Here is a 24,046-nt window from a genome sequence, read left to right on the forward strand (position 1 = left end):
ATTCTTTAGTTCAAGAAACAAGAAAATGAATCCATGCCTAATTATTCCTGACACTTAAGTCATCTGACATTTCCAGAGAAAATTTAACACACTGCTAGTGTGGTTTCTAGCGGTAGTGACTACACAGCACAAAGAAAATTCTTACAAGCGGTTTGTGACTATGTTCTTACCTTGAGAAGATTTTATGTAGAGAAAGAGAGGAGACTGCACTCGTTACCCATCCTCTTTATTTGTTCACTTGTCTTTCCTTTTTTTCCTCACTGTCTCCTTGGCCGTTTAGTGTTTTAAATGCTGCCTCTGAGCCTAGTGTTTGCACTGTTCTTTTCACTGTCCTCGTGGGTGACTGCTTAAACTTGGAGTGGTGTTGGACATCTGAAGTAAATAATTTCATTCAGTCGTCAATCACAGGAATCCCATCTATTTCTCAATCTTTTAAAGTTAAACATGGCTAATTTTTTGTTATTTTAAATGTGTCTTACAGATTCACATACATATTTTTAATATTAGAGAGGCAACATGCATACTGGGTTTTATTAGTCTTTACTATGTTTGCCAATCTGATGTGCAGAAAATCTCCTTAAAAGAAAATGTATGTTTCTTTGATTACAAGTGAGATTGACTGTCATTATGTAACTTGTCATTTATACTTTGAGAATTATTTTTTGTGGTCTTCTGCTCACTTATTATCATGGGATTTATTTTTAAAGATTTTCTTTACAGTTCTTATATATAGATAATAAGTCTGTCATTGTTGGAAATTTTTTTCGTAGTTGAAATTGTCTAAATATGTATTGTACTTACTACCATTTGAAAGTTTTTGTTTTTTTAGTGTTTATATTGTCAAGGTTAATATTTTTGGTCTTTTAAATTTATCTTGCTTTTAACTCAATTCTGTGCTTTTCATACAGTTGAACTTTTACTAGTCTTTGAATAACATTACACATCTGTATAGATACATTCTTTCCATGACAGATTCACTGCCGTAAATTATAGGATTTAAAAAATTATGATTGGCTAAAAAAGCTCTAAAATACATTATTAATATCCTATCTTGTATTCTTTAGTTGCTTTATGTGTCACTCCAGTCTTATTAAAATTAATAATTAGCACATCAGAATGAGGGTTGATAAGGGACTGTGTTTTCTTTCTTTCTGTATACCTGTTTCTGGCTTACCTGCTGTAGCCCTGGGATTGAATTTAATTTATTGTCCCCATAAATCAGGATTCAGTTGCAGATAACAGTAATCACCGTAAATATTTTTAAGTAGAAAGGGACTTAATTCAAAGAGGTGCTTAAAAAATCATCCCAAGCCTTAGAGTTTCATAGTATTAAAACAAAGGAGCAGAAGTGACCCCAGCTGAAATCGGAAAGCTGGGAAATGCGGAAGCTGCCATTGTCGCTGCAGCTTCCAGGTTCGTGCCTCCTGCAGTGTGATCCGGGCTCCGGAAGGAGCTGCTACAACTGTTGGCTCCAGGGCGGAAGTGCTTTTCCTAGAGTTGTGGGGACAGCACAGCTGCCCTGCCCTCTGGGCAAAAGCGGTGCCTGGACCCTGGGACTGCAGAAGACTCGGGTACTTCTGTGTGCGTGTTTGGCAGCAGAAACAAGCGAGGAGCCAGAGCTGCTGCCTCAGTTATACCATCCTAGTTCACGTGTGGGAATTTAATTGCTAAACTTTTAAATCACATCCAGAACCTGAGAGGCAAGAGAGTTTGGGAAACGTAGTTCTTTTTCGCTGGTAAGCTTCTGTGGGAAAGCAGAAAAGGTAGGATGGAGGCTGGATGTTAATCTCCTGTATTCACCACAGTCATACGTAGGAGCGATGAAAACTGGCTTACAGTTGTGTTTCTCCTGTTCTTAGATTAATTTATGGGGAGACTCTGATTCTCTTCCCTCCTCTCTCCAGCACTTGTTGGAAGTGAAGTCTCTGAAGCACCTGATGAGGCTGACGCTGCAGGACCGCATCGCCAAGTCGCTGCTGCACCTGCACAAGAAGAAGAAGCCTCCCAGCATCAGCGCGCAGTTCCAGGTTGTTTCCTGCCGTGTTCTGTGTTTTCCTTTCACTTCTAGCAAAGAGGGGTCTGTTTTGTTTAGAGTGACACTGAAAGGTCAAAGCGATCTGTCAGCCACCTGAATGGGTATGATTTGTGTGGCTGAGAAGCTGTGCTGTGATGGTCATCTTGGAGAGAAGTGCCAAAGATGGGAAGAGAGTCAGCTGCCTTTCTTCTCCACCCCTGTGTCTCTGGGTAGTGGGTGTCCCAGAGAGGAGTCCATTGTCTCCATTGTGAGGAGCAAAGCAGCAGAGAAGTTGATATCATAAACAGAATTGGTCTTTAAACCCTACTGCCTGAATATAGTCACTGTTAACATCATGGTGTATATTTTTTTCTATGTAAATTTAAGCCACATGCTGCTGCTGCTGCCATCAGGATTTAGCTGAATGGAATTGGAGCATTTTTTTCTTGTTTTGTTTATTTTTATTTTATATACATAGAAATGCAGTTCCTTTTATTGTGACTGGATATCTAGGAATAAATATGATCATAGTAAATTAACCAAAAAACTTCCAGAGTAACTTTTCAAAATATTTTTCTGATGACTTCTTCCTGTTCTTCTCAAGTCATCTCTGTCTAACACTCATTTGCTAGATAGTTGTGCAAATGAACTGAAAATCTGGATGGTAACGATGCTTTGCATATCTACAGAAGCAGTGTTCACCAAAAATTTCTCTTATCTACTGGTAGCTTGATTGATATATGCCATCACTTTTTTAATGTTCCTTTTTAAGCCAGGCTATCTGAATGTAAATTGCCTACTATTATCTACTGGATATGATCTTGTTTGATTTGTAAGCACAGTCCTTCAAACTACAGGCCCAAAATGTCATTTTATTTTAGATAATTTTCACCATAGACCTAGAGAAAAATTTGGATTTGTGAACGCTATTTGGTCAAATGCTTTTTTTTTTTTTTTAAAAAAAAGAGAAACCCAACAAGAGTGAAGAGCCAAATAGCTTATTATGTGCTGATGAGGTTAAAGGAAAGACAGCTGAGTATACTGGAAACTCTACCATGGATTTTTAGAACCATCTGAATCATAATCCTATGGGTTAATGGTATTTGACTATTAAAAAAGAGAGAGAGGTGTTGCCTTGCCACGTCTGGCTGAACCTTGGTGCCATCTTCGCGTTCCCGGAGTTTGGCTTTTCACTTTGTAGATTTAGAAACACACAGATGAGTAGGTTACAGAGAAAAAAAGTCATGATGACTGATAAACTATAAACACTGCTGTGTAAAGCAGTATTAACATTTATTAATATACTATGAGAAACAGGATTCATAAGCAGACTTGCTACAATTGTTAATTCTTTATCACCGTTCCCTCCGATTAGCAGATCAACATGGGAGGCCAGATTCTGATCAACAGGTAACTTGGTGAGCGTGGTAAAAAGGAAGCATGAATCTCATAATTATGAAGGGCAGAATCATTAAGCTGTTAAGTGTACCTTGTTTTGTTACCTTGCATCTTTTACAGGTGTCTGCATACCAAAATTAGTCTTTAATCTGAAGAGTGCACATTATAGCTACTGCAGATACAACAATAGTGGAAATCTATATGGTTGTAAGGCTTTTAAGTTTCTCTTGAAGTCATAAAATATTGACTCCTAAGTAGACTGTAGTAAGTTTGTATATTGTAATTCCCGGAGCAGCCACAAAAAAACAATACAAAGAGATAGTACCGAAAAGCCAATAGATAAATTAGATAGAGTATTAATAAACAAAATATGTTATTTGACCATAATAGAATTAAACCAGAAATCATAAAACAAAGATAACAGTCCCCAAATATTTGGGAAATAAAGAACAGACATCTAAATAATACACAAGTCAAAGAGGAAGGAGAATTTTTTAAAGATTTTAAATGGCATGAAAATGAAATTTCAGAATTTGTGCAGTGCAGCCAAAGCAGTGTTCCAAGGTTAATTTATAACATTAAATGCTTTTAATAGAAAAGGAGAAAGGACTCAAATTGGTAATCTAAGCTTCTGTGTTAAGAAACTTAAAAAAAAAAAACACATTAAACCCAAAGCAAGCGGAAGGGATAAAATGATAAAGATAAAAGCAGACATCAATGAAAATGAAGATAGAAAAATAATAGAGAAAAACTAATGAAACAAAAAAGCTAGTTATTTTAAAATATTAAAAAAAAAACTTATAAAACTCCAGACTAATCTGGGCAAAGAAAGAGGTAAAGCACCAGTTATCAGCATCTGGAGTGAACGAGGGGACATCACTGCTTACTCTGCAAACATTAAAACTGGAGCAGTGAATTCCTGCCTTCCTGGGTGCCTTACCGGATATTTCCCCCAAGTTGCTCTAGGACTGCGTGAGTTTAGATAAAATTGTTCCATGAAATGTGAAGAAAAATAAAAAATTTATTCTAGATTTAAAGTATTCTGAAATACACCTGCAATTTTTAGTGTTGCCAGGCTATCAGCTTTAAGATTGAACTACCGTGCTTGTCCTTCACTGGCCTCAGTTGAATCAGTGTGGGAGTGTACACAGTGTGCTTTTCAGAAACAAACCTATTTCTAGGTATACCACTTGTCTTTGTATATTTTGCCAACATGATTGTTTATATTTATAAATTGTTCATTATCAGTTTGGAATAGGAGAAAATGCTAATTACATTGCTTTGTATTGCAGGCCTCATTAAGCAAGCTGATGGAGACACTTGGTCAAGCAGAACCATATTTTGTAAAATGCATCCGCTCTAATGCCGAAAAGGTAAAAACATCCTATAAACGAGATCTTCTAGCTCAGCTTACTTCAAACCAAGCTTTAAATTCTTTCTAAGGAGAGTAAGTGGAGGGGAAGAGCTATCTATAGTCTTTGTAAGGAAAACCGTGTTCTCTATGGGTATCTGTGTAATTTCCACACTTACTGCTTGTGTAAAGTGGTATATGGGCTTGATTTAGCATCTCCTAGAGAACCAGAAACCTCTTGAAATTCCATCAGACAAAAGGATTTTATGCAGCTTTTGTTACCCCAAGGTTACTGTCTCTTGTTTGGGTATAAGCTGTCAGTCATTCCTATAGAACCTGCTTGGCACGTTTCATGCGTAGAGATTCTTGTGCCTGTAAAATAAGGAACATACTCTGGCCATTCTTGATACTTTATTGTTTTATATGGCAGTTCCCCTAATTAGAGCTTTGCAAAATGTATTTATTAAGTATAAACATTGTCATCTTTATGTCCATCATAGGAAAAAATAGTTCCAGCCCAAACAGCTAAAATGTAGTAGGAATTAGGTTCAGCTTTCTCGGTTTTTAAGAAGCAGTCTCCAACTCTGCTAGGTAAAAGCTTTGTGATCTTAGATGAGTTACTTAACCTTTTCCTGGCTTAAATCTTTTCATCTTTGCAAGAATATACTGTAATTATAGAATCAACCTCATAGTGTGTTGCGACTATATGTGAGTCAACACCTGTCTAGTACTTAGAGTGTTTCTAGCCCGTATGAAGCGCTAAGTCAATCTTAGTTGTTCTTTTGTAGTGACAAAAAGGCAAACCATTTTATTTACGGTTGAATGGGCGCTAGAGTCCCTATTATTGATTGAGACCTTTCTGTACAAGGAGTTCAGTTACTAAAGTGTTTAAGGGTACAGAATAAGTAATAAATGTTAAGTGCCATTGATATGTAATGTATGTTGCCTACTTGACTTTTGTTTACTTGACAGCTGGTATGCCCCCTCTCTCTGCAGAGAAATGTTTGGGATTGCCTTAGTGCATCACTGGAAAATAGTATTTAGAGAATAGGGAGAAATACCAGAAACTCCAGACACATTCTCTTTTGGATGTCTTAGAACGTGCCTACTGAGATACCCAGGAGTGACAGTGCTGTGGCTGGTGACGGGCGAATGCCCCCCATTCGCCTCCTCCCTGCAATTCCTGCCCAGTGGGGAGATCAGTCCTCTCACCCTTGGACTGGTCATTAGAAGAGGAATCCGTCAGCTCTCACTTAACCCAGGCAGCTGGTAGAGTAGTAGGTGGTTTCTGAGGGAGATTATAGATAAGTTCTTTAAAAACAAAAATACAGACTTGACTGAATACAAGTAGGTTAATCTTGTTACAGATTTTATAGTGACTGGACTGTGTAGCTGCCTCCGTGGGCAACTGCGTTCCTTTTGAGCTTTGAAGGTCTTCCTCTTCTGCAACTGGAGAAGCCTGGAAGCTCGGGGTCTCTTTTTTCCCCCTAAGGTCAGGCAGTCAGAAGTCTTCTGCAGCTACCGGCTGGGGAGCTAAGACTGTCTAGTTGCCTCTGCTACGTCTTAACCAGACAACCTCTAGTCAATTTTTAAATATTTAAAAGTTAACTACACTTATGAGACAAACGTTAATTTGGAGATCTATTCTTCTGGGTTAATCTTTTTCCCATCTGTTTTGTTTTAGTTGCCATTAAGGTTCAGTGATGCCTTGGTACTTAGACAGCTTCGGTACACTGGGATGCTGGAGACAGTTCGAATTCGCCAGTCAGGATACAGCTGCAAATACTCTTTCCAGGTTATGCCTTTATAGTGATATTTAAATATATATGCACATCAAGTAAATTATTCCTATGTCTTGCTTAGTTTTTACTTGAGGCTCACTTGTTAATTTCTCTTAGTTCTTCCTTTCCTTTCCGTATTTTGTATGTAGAATTGAAGAGGGATAGAGAATACGCATTCCCATTGAATGGCAACAGTCTCATTAAGCTTGTGTTGTAGTGGAATCTGGAAGTTGGCTAATGCAGGTTTACTCATAATGTAGCCAGTTCTTCACACTGATTACTCCAGTAACTGAAGTAGTTCAATCAGAACTACCTAGTTCAAAAGAAAGAATTCCATTTAGTTTTCCCTTAAGTTTTCTCAGCAGGATTTTCTTTCATAGGAGGCTGCCAGCAAGGCTCACTGCTGTTCTCATCAGCTGCTGCTGCTATGGGTGTAGAAATTATTTGGAAGCTTTTCAGCAGCTGAGCCAGTCTTTACTGTTACCAGGAGGGAAAGCTTCATTCTCAGTTTTATCCTGTAGTAGCCGCCACCTTTGCTTATTTTTCTGCTAAGAATTTCAGATTGTTGTTAAATAACTTTTTCTTTGGTCTTGAATACAGCTTTCTCAAAAGAGAGAATTAGTTTCTGCCCGTCTTTTCTTCTTTGATTCTCCTTTGAAAACAAAATATGTACAAATCACTGCTCCCCCACCGTTTTACGTAGTAATCTTTTGTAATATTTTAAATTAGCAAGTAATTTCTTAGTTTCACCCTGTTTAAAAGAATGAGAAAAGGATCAATAAAACAACAATTAGCCAGTTTAGGATCTTGTTTACATATAATTCTCTTGTGATTTTACAACATTTTGTTTTCATTTTTCAGGATTTTGTGAGCCATTTCCACGTACTTCTTCCCCGAAATATTATACCATCCAAATTTAACATTCAGGATTTCTTCAGGAAAATAAATCTTAATCCAGATAATTATCAAGTTGGAAAATCCATGGTAAATATGATATATACAGCCCTTGTCAAAATTGAGTGCATTTTTGTATTTAAATAATAATGGCAATTTTTGCCTGTGAGAATGTTTATAAGAAAGGTAATGTACCAGGTATCTGAAGGAAATGAGGCTAAGATTTTTACTTAATAATCTTAGTCAGTAGTGATCAAAGAGCTTATGGCCAGTGCTCTAGTCCTGCCTGTGATTGTCATTCCCCTACTGTCCTTAATTTATCAACTATTCTTTTTCTCTGTTACCTTTCTTGTAGTTTCTTAGGCTAGAAACCATAATCATATTTGGCTTACCCTTTAGTTTTTTTTTACAAAGCTCTGCTTCATTCTTTTTCCTTACAAATGATTCTCATATTTCTCCCTTTTTCTCCATTCCTACTGCTTCCATTTTAGTTCTGTTTCTTAGCTCTCACACACATTTCTCTTACAGTAAACAGGTCCATCATCTGATGCCAGTCTATTTGTCGTTCCATTTAACTCACTCTACCCATAGTACCAGAACCATCACCTTAATATACTTCTTTCTTTCTGTCGGCTTCCTGCTTAGTAATAATCCCCTGATAATCTCCTCATTGACACTAAACATCTTTCTCCTTTTCAAGAATCTCTGTATTGTGACTTCACACTGTTTAATTGTTCCGTGGTCCCCAGTTCCTGCCTTTGTTACTGTTTCCACCTCTTTGGCTCAGGTGGTATCCTCCATCCCTTGCCGCTGTTAGCTTACTGTTTTCCTTTGGGGTATCTAATATCTATTTGCTCTTTCTTAAAATATTTTTTAAATTTTTGACAAAAGTAGGAGGTGATAGATATGTTATAGTTTGTGGAAATCACAATGTTTACATATATCAGAATATCACATTGTACACCTTAAATATATAGTTTTTCCTGTCTACCTGCTCTTAAAGTCGAAGTACAAATCCTGTTTCCAAAGGGATTATGTCTAAGTTATCTTTGTATCCCTCTGAATCCCTAAAGATTTACAATGGAATGAAGGAGTAAATAAATAAACTAATGAATAGCTTTGGGCAACAAGAAGCCTTTGATACATACTGGCTTTCAAAAAGACTATGATTATTGATTTATTCATTTTATGTTCAAACTTTAAAATCTGTGGCTGTCGTCTTTTCTTCCCCTCAACTACAACACCCTTGAAAAACGCAGCGTATTTCCTGTGCTGCATTGGCTCCTGATGGTGGTTATTTCCCGAGGGGATCATGTGTCACAGTCTGGCACTGGGATTTCTGTGCTGATGCTCCTTTCCCACCTCCCCTTCTGCATTCTGGCGTCTCCTTTCCAGTTTGAGGATGGTTGCCTTGGATGAATCGATAGAAATATTTGTCAGTACTGCTTTTGCACTTTTGCCACAATATCTGTTCTCTAAAAAAGCTTACAGCAGGAATGACGATTCATGAAATAAATTTCTCACTGCTTCTCAAGCTGTGCTCCTTGTCTGTCTTCCTCCCGGCAGGTGTTCCTGAAGGAGCAGGGGCGGCAGCACCTACAGGACCTGCTTCACCAAGAGGTGCTTCGCAGAATTGCTGTGTTGCAGCGGTGGTTCAGGGCCTTGCTCTGCAGGCAGCACTTCCTCCAGCTGAGGCAGGCAGCCGTTACCATCCAGGTGGGAGCAGAGGACTCCTTGCGTGAGATGGGCTAGTTTGTTTAGCCTGGGTTTTAGTAGCTGAACTAGTTTACTGTGAACGTTTAAATAAGAATGTGAACTTCTTTAGAGATAAGAATGCATCCTGTTTGTTTTTGAAATGTTCACAGCACCCAACAGATTACTTGGCATATAATAATGGACTATTAAATATTGATGGAGTTAAATTTAGACTAAATTGAACTTGTAATGTCTTGTGAGGTATAATTAGGGGCAAAGGAGTTACATGCCTTAATTTTTGCTGACAAAGTTATTTTTAGTTTTCTGAGTGATATTTGCGAATTATATATGCATTGTTGTTATGTATTCATTTTGGATGAAAGGTACCTTATTTCACATTTATTTTTAAAATTTCTTCCCTCAGTGATTTATATGATGGCTCTTTTCCACAGGGTCTTTTCTGTTTGTACAAGAAAATTTTAGGATCTTAACCTTTGAAATGTATGGATGTTGACCTTAAACCCATTAGTATTGGCAAATTGTAGCATGAGAATATAATGTAATTTGTTAATTTGTAGAGTGTGAAAGCACCAACATTTTAAAAAAAATTTTAAGTTCTACGGTTAACTTCATTGAGGTTGTATTATCTAAAATAAGTGTTTTAGCCAAGCATATATAGAAAAGAAAACTTGTTTTTCTACTGTAATCACCCACAGTTTAGCTGTTTAGCCACTTAACCTCTAGTTATAAGACAGTTGTTCTTTTCCTTTTTCTGTGAAGACGTGTCATAAGATGTGACAGCAGCCTTTATTACGTTGTCTTCCCCACAGCGGTTCTGGAGGGATTATCTAAACCAGAAGCAAGTGAGAGAGGCAGCCTCGCAGAAGGATGCTTTAGCCGTGGCCCACGCGGCCGCCGTTCTGCAGGCCGCCTGGCGCGCGCACCTGGAGCGGCAGCGCTATTTGGAGCTCCGGGCCGCTGCCGCCCTGGTCCAGCACAGATGGCGGGAGCGCTGCAGGCGGAGGCACGCGGCTGCCGTCTGCATACAGGCCAGGTGGAAGGGCTACCGGGAGAGTAAGAGGTATCAAGAGCGAAGGGAGAAGATCGTCCTTTTGCAGTCGGCGTGTAGAGGCCTCAGAGCTAGACAAAGGTGATCTTCGCTGCTGTAACAGTTGCCCCTGTCTTCTCAAGTACTTTGCTTGGATGTCTGCGAACCTTTGCCTAGCTTGTATTAGGGTTGGTTCTGTATGCTGTCTTCTCTGCTAGGCCGTGATACTCCCAGCAAGGTTTAACCACACCGGGTGGTCTAACATAGAAACCAAATAAGTGTTTATTAATTAAATTGGGTTGAAAACTTAACAAGATCGTTGTTAAAACTGCTAAGAGTTAACTTTCACATTATGTTAAGTCTTTAAACATTGTCAGTATTAAACTGTTTTTACCTTCAGAAACTTTAATCTCATATTTAAGATTTACCTTAAAATAAGGATATTATTAAAATCAGAGCTTTATTTCTGAGTTAATTTATGCTTTGACTAGAATGCCCAGTTAGGAGTAATAACACTTAATAAAATATTGTCTCACTCATAAAAATAGAATTATGAAATGTACATCCAAGTCAATTTAAGAAATATTACATTAAAAGAAAATTTTGAGACTTCTCACTTTTTGAAAGATTCTCAATAAATGTATTCTCTCCAGTGGTAAAAATAGATACTTCTAACTTTTTTTTTCTAATTTGACATAGATATAAAGCTTTAAAAGAACAGAGACTAAAAGAAACAAAACTAGGACTTGGATTGGCAAATATCAAGCCATATGCAGCTCTGGAAATTCAGGGTTCAGACCCTTCAGAGTGGGAGGATCGTTCCTTTGACGACAGAGTAAAAGCCATAGAGGAGTGTAAAACTGTGATAGAGAATAATCGAATCAGCCAGGAGAGTTCAGGGGACTGGGTGAATGAGTCCCCAGGCAAGCGACAGGAGAGGGCCAGAAGCCAGAGTGGTGTGGACGTGCAGGAAGATGTGATTATGAGAGAGAGACCCAAGTCCTTGGAAGATCTCCACCAGAAGAAAGTAGGCCGGGCCAAAAGAGAGAGTCGGAGAATGAGAGAACTAGAGCAAGCTATATTTAGTTTAGAACTGCTCAAAGTCCGCTCTCTCGGTGGCACGTCTCCTTCAGAGGAACGCAGGTGGTCTGCAGAACTGGTGCCCGAGGGCCTTCAGTCTCCACGGGGGTCCCCGGACAGTGGAAGCTCTCAAGGCAGCTTGGAACTTCTGAGCTGCGAGGAAGGCCAGAAGAGCAAGCTGGAGCCCGCAATTCTAGATGAAGGAGACTTGCCATTTCTGTCACCTAAGAGATCTGGCAGTCCAAATTCTGAGCCACAGGACAGTGCCCTCAGTGCCTCAAGTGAGATTAACTGTACATTGATTCAAAAGGGGGCACCGTCTGACTCGGTGCATTTGAAGACTGGGACTTCGAAGGAAAAGCTGGTTTGCAGTTCTGAATCTATTACCTGTAAACCACCACTGAGAGACTCCTTTATTTCAAATAGTCTGCCTACATTTTTTTACATTCCTCATCAAGACCCACTGAAAACGGGTTCCCAACTGGACACGAGTATCCAGAGAAACAGACAATTGGAAAGTGAAGAAACACTTCCAGCTCTTACTTTGGGTATCAACAGGGAAGCCAGAAAGTACCATTTCTCAGGAGAAAATCAAGTTGTTGCTTCTTTGAATACAGATCCTTCTAACACTGTGCTTAAGAAGTTAGAAAAGCTGAACATTGAGAAGGAAGAAAGGCAGAAGCAGTTGCAGCAGCAGAATGAAAAAGAGATGATGGCACAGATTCGCCAGCAAACAGGTATTTTAGAAAAGGAGCGTAAAGCCTTTAAGACAATTGAAAAGTCAAGAACTGGTGAGTCTTTTCTGGCACCGTCTGTCCATCAGTCAAAGCCAAGAGTAGAGAGGCCTTCTTCTCTCCTCATCCTGAGCACCCCAAGTAAGGAGGAACCCACTGCAGTCGGGACTCCATCAGTAGCCTTTGTAAAAGATGCCTCCCTTGCCCCACAAGACAGCCCCTCTGGTCACTTACCCGTGAAGGACCGACCTGTCACCCTGTTCTTTGAAAGGAAAGGAGGCCCATGCCAGTCTGGTACTATCAAGGAATTAGCAAAGACAGACAGACTGTCCACCCAGCTGAATGTAGCCTCTAAACTCTCTAATAATCGTATTTCAAAAAGAGAACACCTTCGGCCGACTCAGCCTTACAGCCACAAATCTGATGACCCTTTCAGAGACGGAACTACTGGGGCCATTTTCTTCCTGCCGAAGGGGAATATGAGTAGTTCCCTGTAAGTGAAGTGTTTGTCTTTTTATGTGTAAATGGGAAACTGCTTGGAAAATTTCACTGAGGTACCTTGATCTGCCTCAACTATTTTGTATGGGTGCTACTCAAATTAGCCATTTTCTGTGTGTGAAAAAAACCCGCTAACTGTTGGCTCCACCAGCCACCTGAAGTGGAATTTAATAATAATAGCCTAGGAGTCTGACTGAGCATAGATAGCAGAGGTTGGGGTTCCTCGCATTAAGTGAGGAAGCTTTTGTGAAGGCAGTGCGTGGGAGCACAGCAGGTGGGCTTTCGCGGTTAGGCGTCGCAGCCCAGGCTTGCGGGCATCAGGCTGTAAAGCGGGGCTTTGTGCAGCTGTTGGCCTGCTTATGGTCTTCATTAAGTTCCTCGTGCTTTTTTCTGTGGAGAATACCGCATACAACTTACTGTCGTAACCACTTGACAGTGTGCGGCGCAGCGCTGGCAACTGCGCGCGCTGCTGTGCAGCCGAGCCCTGGGACTTTGCCATCCTGCAAAACAAACTCGGTCACCCATTGAAAGCGGCTCCCGTCCCCTCCTTACCCCAGCCCTGGCAAAACCACCACTGTACTTTCTGTTTCTATGAGTTTGACCACTTTGCATGCCTCATATGAATCTAAGTTCTTTATACTTTTAAGCAATGGTAACTGTGAGAAAAGCATTTTTAAAGTGGTACATAAAAACAAACTTGATAAAATTTAAGATGTTTATATTAAGTCTTTGTATACAGTGGATTCTTTCCGTTCTTATGGGAGAATATCACTGTTTAAATGAAAGGAGGGCTAAATCTTAGGGCTAAAAAAATTAAATTTCACATTAACTATGGAAATAACTTTTTCTTTCTTCTCACAACCTGAGCTTTTAAATCTTTCAGTCTTGAAAGTTGCATACAGATTTTTAAGAAACCGTTTATAAATATGGGCAAGAGATCACTGACATTTTATTTTTCCACTAAGGATTTCTATGTACTATGAAATGCAGTTGAACTACATGACAGCTTGAGCTGTCACTACTATAAGTTAATGTCTACTTTAAACCCAGCACTATGCTAGAAGGTGAGAGGTCATTCTCATCTTAGTATAAAACAAAGAAATGAGGTCCTCCTCACTGGGTGGCTACTTACTTTATAGTGATTAAAGGAAAGGCCCCTTCTAAGACTAACTCTCAGGATTTGGAGGTTTGGTTTTTTGGCTTTCTCATTATCAAATCTATTTCGTTGACCTGGCCTGGCAGACTATATTTCATGCTATACTTCAGGACTGCTGCCATGAGATATCTGCTAGGAACTGAAATGTAATCCTGTTGTTTTATCCTAAGTGTCACCAAGGAAGCCTTAAACAGTGGAAATCCTCAACTCCATAAACAAGATGAACCAGCATGGAAACCTGTGAAGTTAACTGGGCTGGGCCAAGGAGAGGTAAGTCCTAAATTTTGTTTGTTTATCTTTTTTGCAAAATAGACACACGCTATTTTGGAAATTATTCTTCTTGTAGGTAAAGCACCTTGTCTACGCACTTACTCCCAACTGTTTATAGAGAAAGAAGCCGTGAATTAATTCTGTTATATTTAGGAAGGTGTACTTTAGGCAGGGAATGGTGCCTAAAAACCCAGATTGTATTTACGAGAAAGAAATTGCTAAGAAAAAAAAGGCAGTTTATGCAAGTGACTTTGCTGACTCATTATGGCAGTGAGGGATGACTTCCTTGGCTGTGGAGAGAAGAGCAGTGTAGATCCAGCTCTGTTCTTTCCCTGTGTCCACAGTAGTGTATGTGGGTTGCTTTTGGTTATCGCTGTCACTTCTAGTGGAGAGGGCACAGGGGCGGAGGGGATGGTTCAATACCTTCATGAGCTCTCTGATGTCTTTCTTTGGCATCGTCTCCAAACAAAACGAAAAAACCAAAACATTGTTGTGTTATTTGTTTTATCATTTGGTCAAGCAGGTTGCCAGACCGGCCCATAAAAAGAAAGCTCGAATGGCGCGGACGCGCTCCGATTTCTTGACTAGAGGTACTTTTGCCGATGGGGAGGGGGATACAGAGGAAGATGATTACGATGACATTACTGAGCCCCTTCTCTCCCTTGACCAAGCTTCTCACTCTGAGCTAGGGCCTGCGCCCAGCCTGGGCCAGGCCTCTCACAGTGACTCCGAAATGGTAATTTTACAGCATATAAGAAAAATAGGCAACAAGCGAATCTGATGGGCGTAGTCTTTGCTAATCTAAAGCTAACCTTCACAGCTTCTTCTCCTTATAATGGTTTGTACGTGGGAAACCTCAGTGAACACAGCAACTAAAGCTAAACCTTAATTTGATAGGACTTGGAGAAAGGGCACTTTAACATAGTGTATGTCAACTCATAAATTAGGCCCCCCAAATTAAGATTATTTAAGCAAGCGCTGATGTAGAAATTTTCTGTGTTACATCTTAAGAGGTCTAGAGCAGGCGGCCTCAGTTTTTTTTTAAAGGGCCAGATAGTAAACATTTTAGACTTTCTGGGTCACACAGTCTCTGTTGTAACTACTTAACTCTGCCACTGTAGAGTGAAAACAGCCATTGGCCGTCAGTAAACAAAGGGGCATGGCTGTGTTCCAATAAAACTACTTACGGAAGCAGGCAGTGGGCTGTTTCCTGATCCCTCTCTGGTCTAGTGAATAGGGTATATGTTAAATAATTCAGTAGCTTTTAGCTGAAATGGTATTCTCTCTCTTTTCTTTTTCACCTTTAAACTTGCTTCATCTCCCCATTTTTTCGTAATAGAAAATAAACATGAATTTTTAAGAGTTTAATGAACAGTGCCTAAAATGTCTCCTTGGACCAAGCCAGAGAAGTAAAAGGCTGTAGATAATGTGAATTTGTATTAATCACAAATTATAACATTGGAGTTATGTTTGAATAAAGCTGCATTAAGAAAATAACTTTGTCATCATATCTCAACCCGAATTAGGGGTGTGTGTGTGTGTGTGTGTGTGTGTGTGTGTGTGTGTGTATATGTGTGTATATATATATATATATATATGTATGTATAGTTTGACAATTATGAATATATTTATGAAGTATTTGATTTTGGAATTGTCCTGGAAAAAACAGTGTGAGTACCCTGCATGTCTAAAATGTTCTAAAACATTATCACTGGTGAAGTGGAGGGATATGCATTTTATTTCCATGTATATCCTTAATTAAGTTGGATTGCTAATGTTCTTCTTTAGCATCTGTTCATTATGGGATAAACATTTTAGGATGGTCTTCTTTTGGCTCATTAATATTTAATCTTTAAATTGTTTTAAGCTGTTTGTGACAGAGACCTTGTTAATGAAAAATTTGCTGAGTTCCAGAATACCCTCATTATCTTTATCTTTTGTTGGAAATAGACCCAGTTTTTAAATGATAATATTGATATTCTGTGAAAGAAGAAGCAACAGCAAAAACAAAAATCCATGACCACTTCTCTAATTAGACAAATGAATCATGACCCTGTAGGACTGTAAAAGTTGCAGTCTGTGTATCCATTAATATATGTAATTAGAGCTAAAGCCTTCTTTTCAGTGTAGAACAAAGTAACTCCATTTTGGACGTGCCCTGTTTTTGAGTTATAAGTAATGAAACATACTCTATCATATGCTTAGTTGTTAAAGATGAAATCATGTAATGGAGCAAACGAATTTTAATGAAAAGTACTGCTATGTATTTTTAGGGTAAATTGGGAGCGTACTTAGATTATTCTCCAGAGTACACGTAGCTTCTCATTTGTGGAAGAATTTAGCATTTGCAGTTGCTGTTTTTGTTCCTGAGCGTTTCCTTTGTTACAAACCTTAGTCCTTTTGGTGGTAGAATTCTTTCTCGCTGAGAACTCTTACTGAGATGGAGCAGGAAGTTGGGCTTTCTGCTTGGAGGGCCCCTGTAAGGGTTCTAGCTGGTAGCCTCTGCCTACGACGCTGTTCACCTGCTTGACGGTCACTGCATGCCCGTAGTCGTAGAGCGCCCTGCACAGCGTGTTAGTCACCCCTCCAGCGTCTCACCGTCCCTCTGTTTCATCACTAGCTGTTTTAGGAGCAGGTGGTGGTGTTTGTTTCTGGTGGACACTTGCATGAAAAGCTTTGCTTTCTTGAACATGCTGATAAATACTTATTGGGGTTGGGGGTGGGAAGGGTAGGAACAGTTTTAAAGTGTGCTTCTGTTTGTTTATCTTGAAAATATGCCATGTTTAATGTTATCTGATATTGTGAAAATGAAGACATTGTTTCTAAATGGAATCCTCTGAATTCTCAAAATTCAGGTATCTTCAGAATTTTAAATGGTCTAGATTTTCTGGGCACATGATTTTTAAGAAACTGGATAGTTTTTGTTTATTTTAGTTTAGTTAATTAATTAATTAATTCTGGACAAAGTGATGTAATAACTCATTTCCTAAGAAGTATCTCATTCAGTCTTGGAGGAAGCCATCTGCTCTTTCCAGTTGTGAAACAACTGATCTAATGAGATAAAGACAGTTAGAAATGAATTCCCTATAGGGGAATTTTGCCTCCCGAGTGGAATTACTAAGTACTTGTTCTGAGCTGTCGAGGAGTGGAGGCAGAGTAGTAGTTCCCCTCCTTATGCCTTTGGCGTTTTTGTTTTTTTTTTTTAACATTCTACCTTTAACTCTGCCATTTGAATAACTGTTTAGTCTCTGTATTACTGTTTTCACTCAGTTTTCACACCCACTGTGTTTGTTTTTACCCAAGAAGAACAACATGTTCTGCTAAGCAATATTTTTGAGGTGGCTTTCATATAGATTTTTAGTCTCTCCATCTTCTGGATGGCAAGTAAGTTAGTAAAATCATTTCCATCCTTTATTTGTAGGATTAGTATAGGTAACTTTATAGTTTTCTCTGAATGGATTCTTCTACCATTCCCCAGATTTAAAGCAGTCATCTCTATGGGTATGACTCCCAAATAGCTCTCCAGAATTTGTACTCTTCATCTCCAGTATGAAATGTCTCATATTACCCTCAAATCTGCTGTCACTTCTTATATTCCCATTTCTATTTGTTTTCTTCTGAGATTTTCTCCAATCCTTATCTGTGTCGAATTTTCCTTCTCTTTACTGTCCACTCCCCAACAAAACTGCCAGAAAAACTCATTAATCAAACAAGGCTAAATTTATTAGCTTATTTTTACAGTAAGGGAAAATTCACCTTGACTAGGTCTTAGTTATTTCTCGGAAAGAGGAAGTCAGAAAAGGATATTTGTAGGATTTTAGGACCTAGCCTACTGATTTTGAGGTGAGTCTTACAAGTTAGAATACCGGTTGAATTCAGAGTTTATGACATAAGAGGTTTAGATTGGTGGCCCCCAGAGAGCAGCCACACTGTTGAGTACACTTAGTATTTATATGTGTGTTTTATTCTCCCCTCCCCGAAAATTAGGGACAGTTAATAGCATTGTGACTCTGCTCTCTGAAGATACGGTTGAATTGCCCTGTGAAACCATTTGGGATTGGTACTTTTTGTGGCTTAATTCGCTATTTCTTCTAGGAAAATTTGTCTTTAAAGCTTTCTTTCTAATGGGGCCAATTTTGACTGTTTTTTTCTTGTGAAAATATCCATTTCATCTAACTTTTCAGATTTACTTGCATAGAGATACAGAAAGTTAGTCTCATGATATTAAAAAATTCTGTTTCAATGATTAGTTCTCGTTTGTCATTTATTATTTTGTAGATTTTTTTCTCTAGCTAGTCATTTGTCTATTTTGTTAATTTTTTTCCAAAATAACAGGAATTGGTTTATTTATCATACTTACTTTTCCTCCCCCGTTCTCCACAGATTTTTGCTTTTACCTTTTATTATGCTTTCTTTTTGTTTGCTTTCTTATTTTTCTAGCTTTTGAGTGGGGAATTTAATTCATTTATTTTGTTTGTTTTTATTGATACAGGTTTTTAAGGCTATGAATTTTCCTCTTATCACACTTCAGATGCATCTTATTTTTTCTAATGTGTAAAAGTTTTATTTTTAAAAGAAAATCTGTAATTTTAGTTTGTATTTCTCTTTTTACCCAAAACTAGTTTGATAAAATTTTTTAGTTTTCACATGAAGAGCCTTTTTAAAAATTTTTAGTTTTTAGTTTCATTGTATTTTGATGAAAGAGTATTTGTAATGCTAGTAATTTGATCAAATATAATGGTATTTTGTTACTTAGTATGTGATCAGTTTTTGTGTATGTACCATGTGCATTTTTTAATTGAGATATAATTGACATACAATGTTATGTTGATTCAGATGTACTATGTAATGATTTGACATTGGCATACATTATGAAATGACTACCACAATAAGTCTAATAACTGTCATGATACAAAGTTGTTATAATAGTATGGACCGTATTTCTTGTGTTATATATACATCCCCATGATTTATTTATTATTTAACTTGAAATTTGTACCTCTTAATCTCCTACACCAGTTCGCCCACCTTACCTGCCTCCCTCCCTCCTGGCAAACATCCATTTGTTTTCTTTTCATTTCATTTTCCAAATGTCTTCATTTTGTTCTATTTGTTTATTTTGTTTTTAGATTCCACATATAAGTAAGATCATGCAGTTTTTGTCTTTCTCTCTGACTTACTTTATTTAGTGTCCATACATGTTGCAAATGACAATATTTCATTCTTTTTTATAGCTAAGTAATATTCACACACACACACACACACACACACACACACACACACACACACACACACACACACACATACATCTTCTTTATCCATTTGTCTATTTATGGGCATTTAGGTTGCTTATGTATCTTGGCCATTGTAAATAATGCTGCAGTGGACATTGGAGTGCAAGTGTCTTTTCAAATTAGTATTTCTGTTTTCTTTGGATAAATACTCAAAAGTGGAATTGCTGGATCATATCATAGTTCTATTTTTAATTTTTTGAGGTACCTCCGTACTGTTTTCCATAGTGGCCAAACCAGTTTACATTCCCATCGACAATGAACGAACAGTGAACTTTCCTCCACATCCTTGCCAATGCTTGTTATTTGTTGAATGTGCATTTGATAAAAAGGTGTATTCTCTATTCAGAGTATAACATTTCAGTTTATATGTATGTAATCTCTACCTTATTGATTATGCTGTTTGTCTTCTGTGTCCTTATTATTTTTTGTACACTTAATCTGTCTTGTATAGAGAATGTTACGTTAAAGGCTCCTATTGATCATTGTGAATTGTGGCTTTTAGTATTAAAAAGTGTCCTTTGTCAGATTCAATGCTTTTTGCTTGAATTCTATATAAATAATAATATCACAGCCCCTATTTTCTGATTATTTCCACTTGCCTAGAATACTTTTGCTCATCCTTTAATTTTAGCCTTTCTGGATCCTTTTGCTTTAGAGGTGTGTTTTTTATATAGTAGAGTTGGGTCCTGCTTTGTGAGCCAAATTAAAAATGTCATTTAATAGGTGAGTTAAATCTATTCATATTTATTGAAGTAAGGATGGATTCATTCTTAACTCTTTCTTACAATTTTTTATCATATATTATGCTAAATTTGGTGTGTTTACGTAGCTTTTCTTGCTTTTTAATTTTTTAAAAATTTCTTTTGCTGTTCAGGAAAGGTTGTGTTCTTATTCTGTTGATTGTTCACCTTTGTACATAGCTTTTAAAAATGCCTTTAATGTACTGTTTCAGTTTAACCATTTACACTCTGGTCAGTCATTTTTAAATGAGTGATATTCTCATCTGTTACGACAGAACTGTTAATGAACTTTTCTAGTCTCTATTTTTCTGCTCCTTTCTACTCCTGAGTTTTAGGCTTTTATTTCTACTTTGTCAGAACGTGTAATTTTGTATGTGATTCTTTTCCTAGTCCTCACTTTGTTTTGTGTCTTAGATCTACTATTAAATACGTTAAGTGATCAGTTCAGATATTTTGCAGGAGTTTCCCTGTTTATCTCTTGTTCAAGGAAGCTCTTCCCCTACTAGATTGCTTGTGAAGGGACATCAGTATAGAATTCCCTGAGTTCTTTCTGTAGCCTTAATATTTGATATAAAATATATATGAAATCTTTGATTCATATCTTCCCTGAGTTTTTTGAAAATGCTATTTTGTTTTTGTCTTCCTTTATTTGTTATTTTTGGTAAGTCTATTGCCAGTGTAATTCTCTTGCCCTTCGAAGTTATTTGATCTTTTTACTTTGAGGCCTTTAGAATTTTTAATTTGTATTGAAAGTTTAGAGTATGTGTTCACGTTAATCATTACACATTAATTATCCCATGTATCTTCAGGACTCTGTCAATATGTAAATTCTGGTCTTGCCTTGTTTTGAAGTTTTCATTTAGAGGTGTGTTTATAGTTTTAAAATTGGATTATAGTTTTAAATATTGTGTCCTCTTGTTTTGTTTTTCTTGCTTAGGGACTGCAGTTACAAACAAGTTTTTCCTTTTCCTGTCTTCCATTTCAATCACCTTCTCTTTTGACTCTTTTTACTTGTTTCTTTGTATATTTTATATTTTTCGTTATCTTTCCGCCTTTCTTCAGTTGCCTTTAAATTTTCCAGTTGTACTTTTTCTCCCTTAGGCATCTTATCTTGTAAGTTCATTTCACTGTCTTTTTCTTTCTTTCCTGAGTTCATTCAACTCTCCTTTTATTTCCTCCTGGTTTTTGTTTTTGTTTTGGTGAGGGGGTTTCATTTCTAGTTTTAATTTTTGAATTTCTGATTCAGGATACTGTTTCAGATAGATGAGGAAATTTAATTCACTTTTGAGTTACAGTTTTCTGTTTTATGCTCTTTTTTTTGGATGGGAAATGAGTTATTTTCATTCTAATTTTGATTTTCATTTTATTTGTTTTTCTTACTGTAGAAGCTTTTGTAGATTTTTTATGTTTTAATTTATTCCTTTTGTGCGTTGGGGGTAGTTTATAACATAACAATTCAGGAGCTTCCTCTTGTGTCCATGTAGCAAGTACAGTCTTTTATGGACTGTTTTGGGTTGCTTTGGTTTGTGTGGTGGAAGCAATGTTGCGTCCTCCATATTTTACTCCTCTTTTTCCTTGCTGGATTCTAAATTTTCCCCGTCTGCTTCTTTCCTCATCACTGCCCAGTCTCCAAAGGGCACCACTTCCTTCCTTTTTACATTTTTTTCCCCTCAGAAGCAATGCCTGTAAAAGTATGTCACCTTGAATTACATGCAATTTTAAGTCCTTTCCCTTTAAGTCAGTTCTCTGTAACATTTGTGTCAGTGTTAAGTCATTATAGACAGGTTAATTTTCTTCCTCTTCACTGGTCATGCGTTCTTACTTCTCTGTGTGCCTAGTTATTTCTTACTGGGTTCCTGACACTGTCAGTTTTGCCTTGTCAGGTGCTGGACACTTCCGTGGTTAATTAAAATTCTTGAGACTGTTACATCCCAGTAATAGTCCAGAGCTTTGTTCTGCAAGTAGTTTGGTCCTTTTAGTTATTCCTTTTGACAGATGTGTTAGGTTCACTGTATTGAATACTGGAATTTGGTAAGAGACTAAATTTCAGGTGTTCTGCCTCCCCCCACCAAAGTAATTATATGAGGAGATGATGTATTAATTAGCTTAGCTTAAATACAGTAATCATTTAATTGTTTATATGTAAATCAAACCATCATGTTATACATGTTAAATGAATAGTTTTTATTAAATAAAGTAAAGATTTGTTAGGCTCTAACAGAGCAGTGCTTAGTCTCTGGCTCACTGACCTTGACTGTTGACATGAGACCCGGGAGCCGTGAGGTTATGCACTCTGACTCGTAGGCGCAGGCGCTGCAGCCAGCCTTTGTGAGCAGTGTGCTGTTACCTTCAGTCCTTCTGGGTGGCCCCCTCCCTGGTCCTGGGTGATTGTCTGATGCAGACGTGTTGATCAGTACTCAGCTGAATCTTCACTGGGGACCCTCTGAAGGTTTCCAGAGCTCTTCCTTCGTGTGTCCCTCTCCTCTCCAGTGCGCTGTCTTTTGGTCTCTAGTCGCCCTGGTCTCCCCTTAGGCTTTCAACCTCATGTGTTCAACTCCGAGTCTGCCAGGGGTCACCTGAATTCCCCGTGTCACAGCCTGGAAACTGTATCCAGACACTAAGCTGGGGCAGATGTAGGACTTAGCCCACTGATTTTATTTCCCATCTCCCAGGGGTAACTATCCATCACCCTGATAACGGCTGTTTCATATTATTTTGTCTGGTTTTTGTTTTGCTTTTATTTTTGGTTGTTGCAAACAAGAGGGTAAAACAGGCCCCTGTTACTCCATCTTGGCCAGAGGCAGAAATCTGTTCTTTAAATTTTAACAACTCAAGATATTTGCTATTTCTGTTGGTAAGGCCATAGTTAGGCAGACCAAAAGGCTAAAGAAAGTATTATAGCTGTACAAAAATGAATATTAGAAAATGACTTGAATAGTTAACAGGAAATTCTCTCCTCCAAATGGTGTTGTCTTTAATAGGATACACCATAAATAAATAGAAAAAGAATTGTCAATTGAAATTCATGTCCCAGTTTGATATATGTAAGTTGTTTATAATTTAGACCATTAGTGGGGGTAATGATCTTTTATTCTTTTATCCTTAATTTTTCTTATCTTCTTGTGTTTTAGCTCTTTTAAATCCTTAACTGGATATAATAAGAATCTATAATAACAAGTTAAGCTATAAAAATAATTATCATCTTTATAGGGACAAATAAAAGAAGGTATGAAAGACTATACTTAGCATTCTAGATTTATCGGATCCTGGATCTTTTGTCTGTATCTTTAGCTGGTTTTGAATTTTTTCTTGCTTTCCCCACACTTAATGCTCTGTGTTAAATTGTCAGAAAACATGAGCTGGTAGTTCCTCTTCAGCATTTTCATCGACCCAAGGTCTCTTTTGTTCAGATTATTCTAGGACGTTAATAGAGGTTTTAGTAGGTTCTTATACTTCAGTAAATCTCTGAATAATATGAATGTATTTTTGTTTTCTAATGGATGTAATTCTTATATAATTCTATAACCTGAGCTTTACTTACAGTGCTATGATACAGTTACTTGGTTTTAAAGTCTTTTACATATGTAATTATTACAGACATCACAGAGATTTTCTTCAGTTGATGAAGAAGCAAAACTTCATAAGACCATGTCTCAAGGAGAGATTACGAAGTTGACAGTGAGACAGAAGTCTTCAGATTCAGATACAAGGTATAAAGTATACACCGAAATTTAATAGGGGTAATTTAATTTTATTAACTAATAAACTATAGTTAAATACTGAGCCTCTTTTTAAACGTTGATAGAGCAGCTGTAACTGTTTTGAAAGTTTTAAAATTTATCTATTTTCAACAAATATTAAGTACCCACTGTGACAGGCACATAAATAGTTCATATGTGTACATATGTGTGTGTGTGTGTGTGTGTGTGTGTGTAAAATGAGCTTCTATATGGTATCTTTAGCTGCGTGATTTGGGCAAAGTCTTTAAATCATTATATGACTTAATGATTTTTTGTTGTAAAAGAAAAGGGATTAGACCAGATGAGATTGAAAATATTTTGAAGCTTTGGACTTGGATTATGTTCTGAGTTAA

At 37.6% G+C, this 24,046-nt stretch overlaps 1 protein-coding gene across 7 annotated transcripts in view; it reads left to right on the forward strand.

The window, feature by feature from the left end:
- MYO9A (myosin IXA) overlaps window positions 1-24,046 on the forward strand; it is a 175,473-nt gene that overhangs the window by 104,748 nt on the left and 46,679 nt on the right. For 5 of the 7 annotated variants that reach the window (XM_031440897.2, XM_031440903.2, XM_031440900.2 and 2 more), the window contains 10 exons: window positions 1,905-2,027; window positions 4,705-4,785; window positions 6,448-6,558; window positions 7,406-7,528; window positions 9,005-9,154; window positions 9,964-10,283; window positions 10,881-12,488; window positions 13,820-13,919; window positions 14,440-14,655; window positions 23,551-23,663. In XM_031440897.2, the coding sequence (XP_031296757.1) occupies window positions 1,905-2,027; window positions 4,705-4,785; window positions 6,448-6,558; window positions 7,406-7,528; window positions 9,005-9,154; window positions 9,964-10,283; window positions 10,881-12,488; window positions 13,820-13,919; window positions 14,440-14,655; window positions 23,551-23,663 (2,945 nt within the window). The remainder of the gene's footprint in view (window positions 1-1,904; window positions 2,028-4,704; window positions 4,786-6,447; window positions 6,559-7,405; window positions 7,529-9,004; window positions 9,155-9,963; window positions 10,284-10,880; window positions 12,489-13,819; window positions 13,920-14,439; window positions 14,656-23,550; window positions 23,664-24,046) is intronic. The other 2 variants (XM_031440899.2, XM_031440904.2) reach the window with 2 other exon arrangements.

This window comes from Camelus dromedarius, chromosome 29 (genome assembly GCF_036321535.1).
Source record: "Camelus dromedarius isolate mCamDro1 chromosome 29, mCamDro1.pat, whole genome shotgun sequence".
Classification (NCBI taxonomy): Eukaryota; Metazoa; Chordata; class Mammalia; order Artiodactyla; family Camelidae; genus Camelus; species Camelus dromedarius.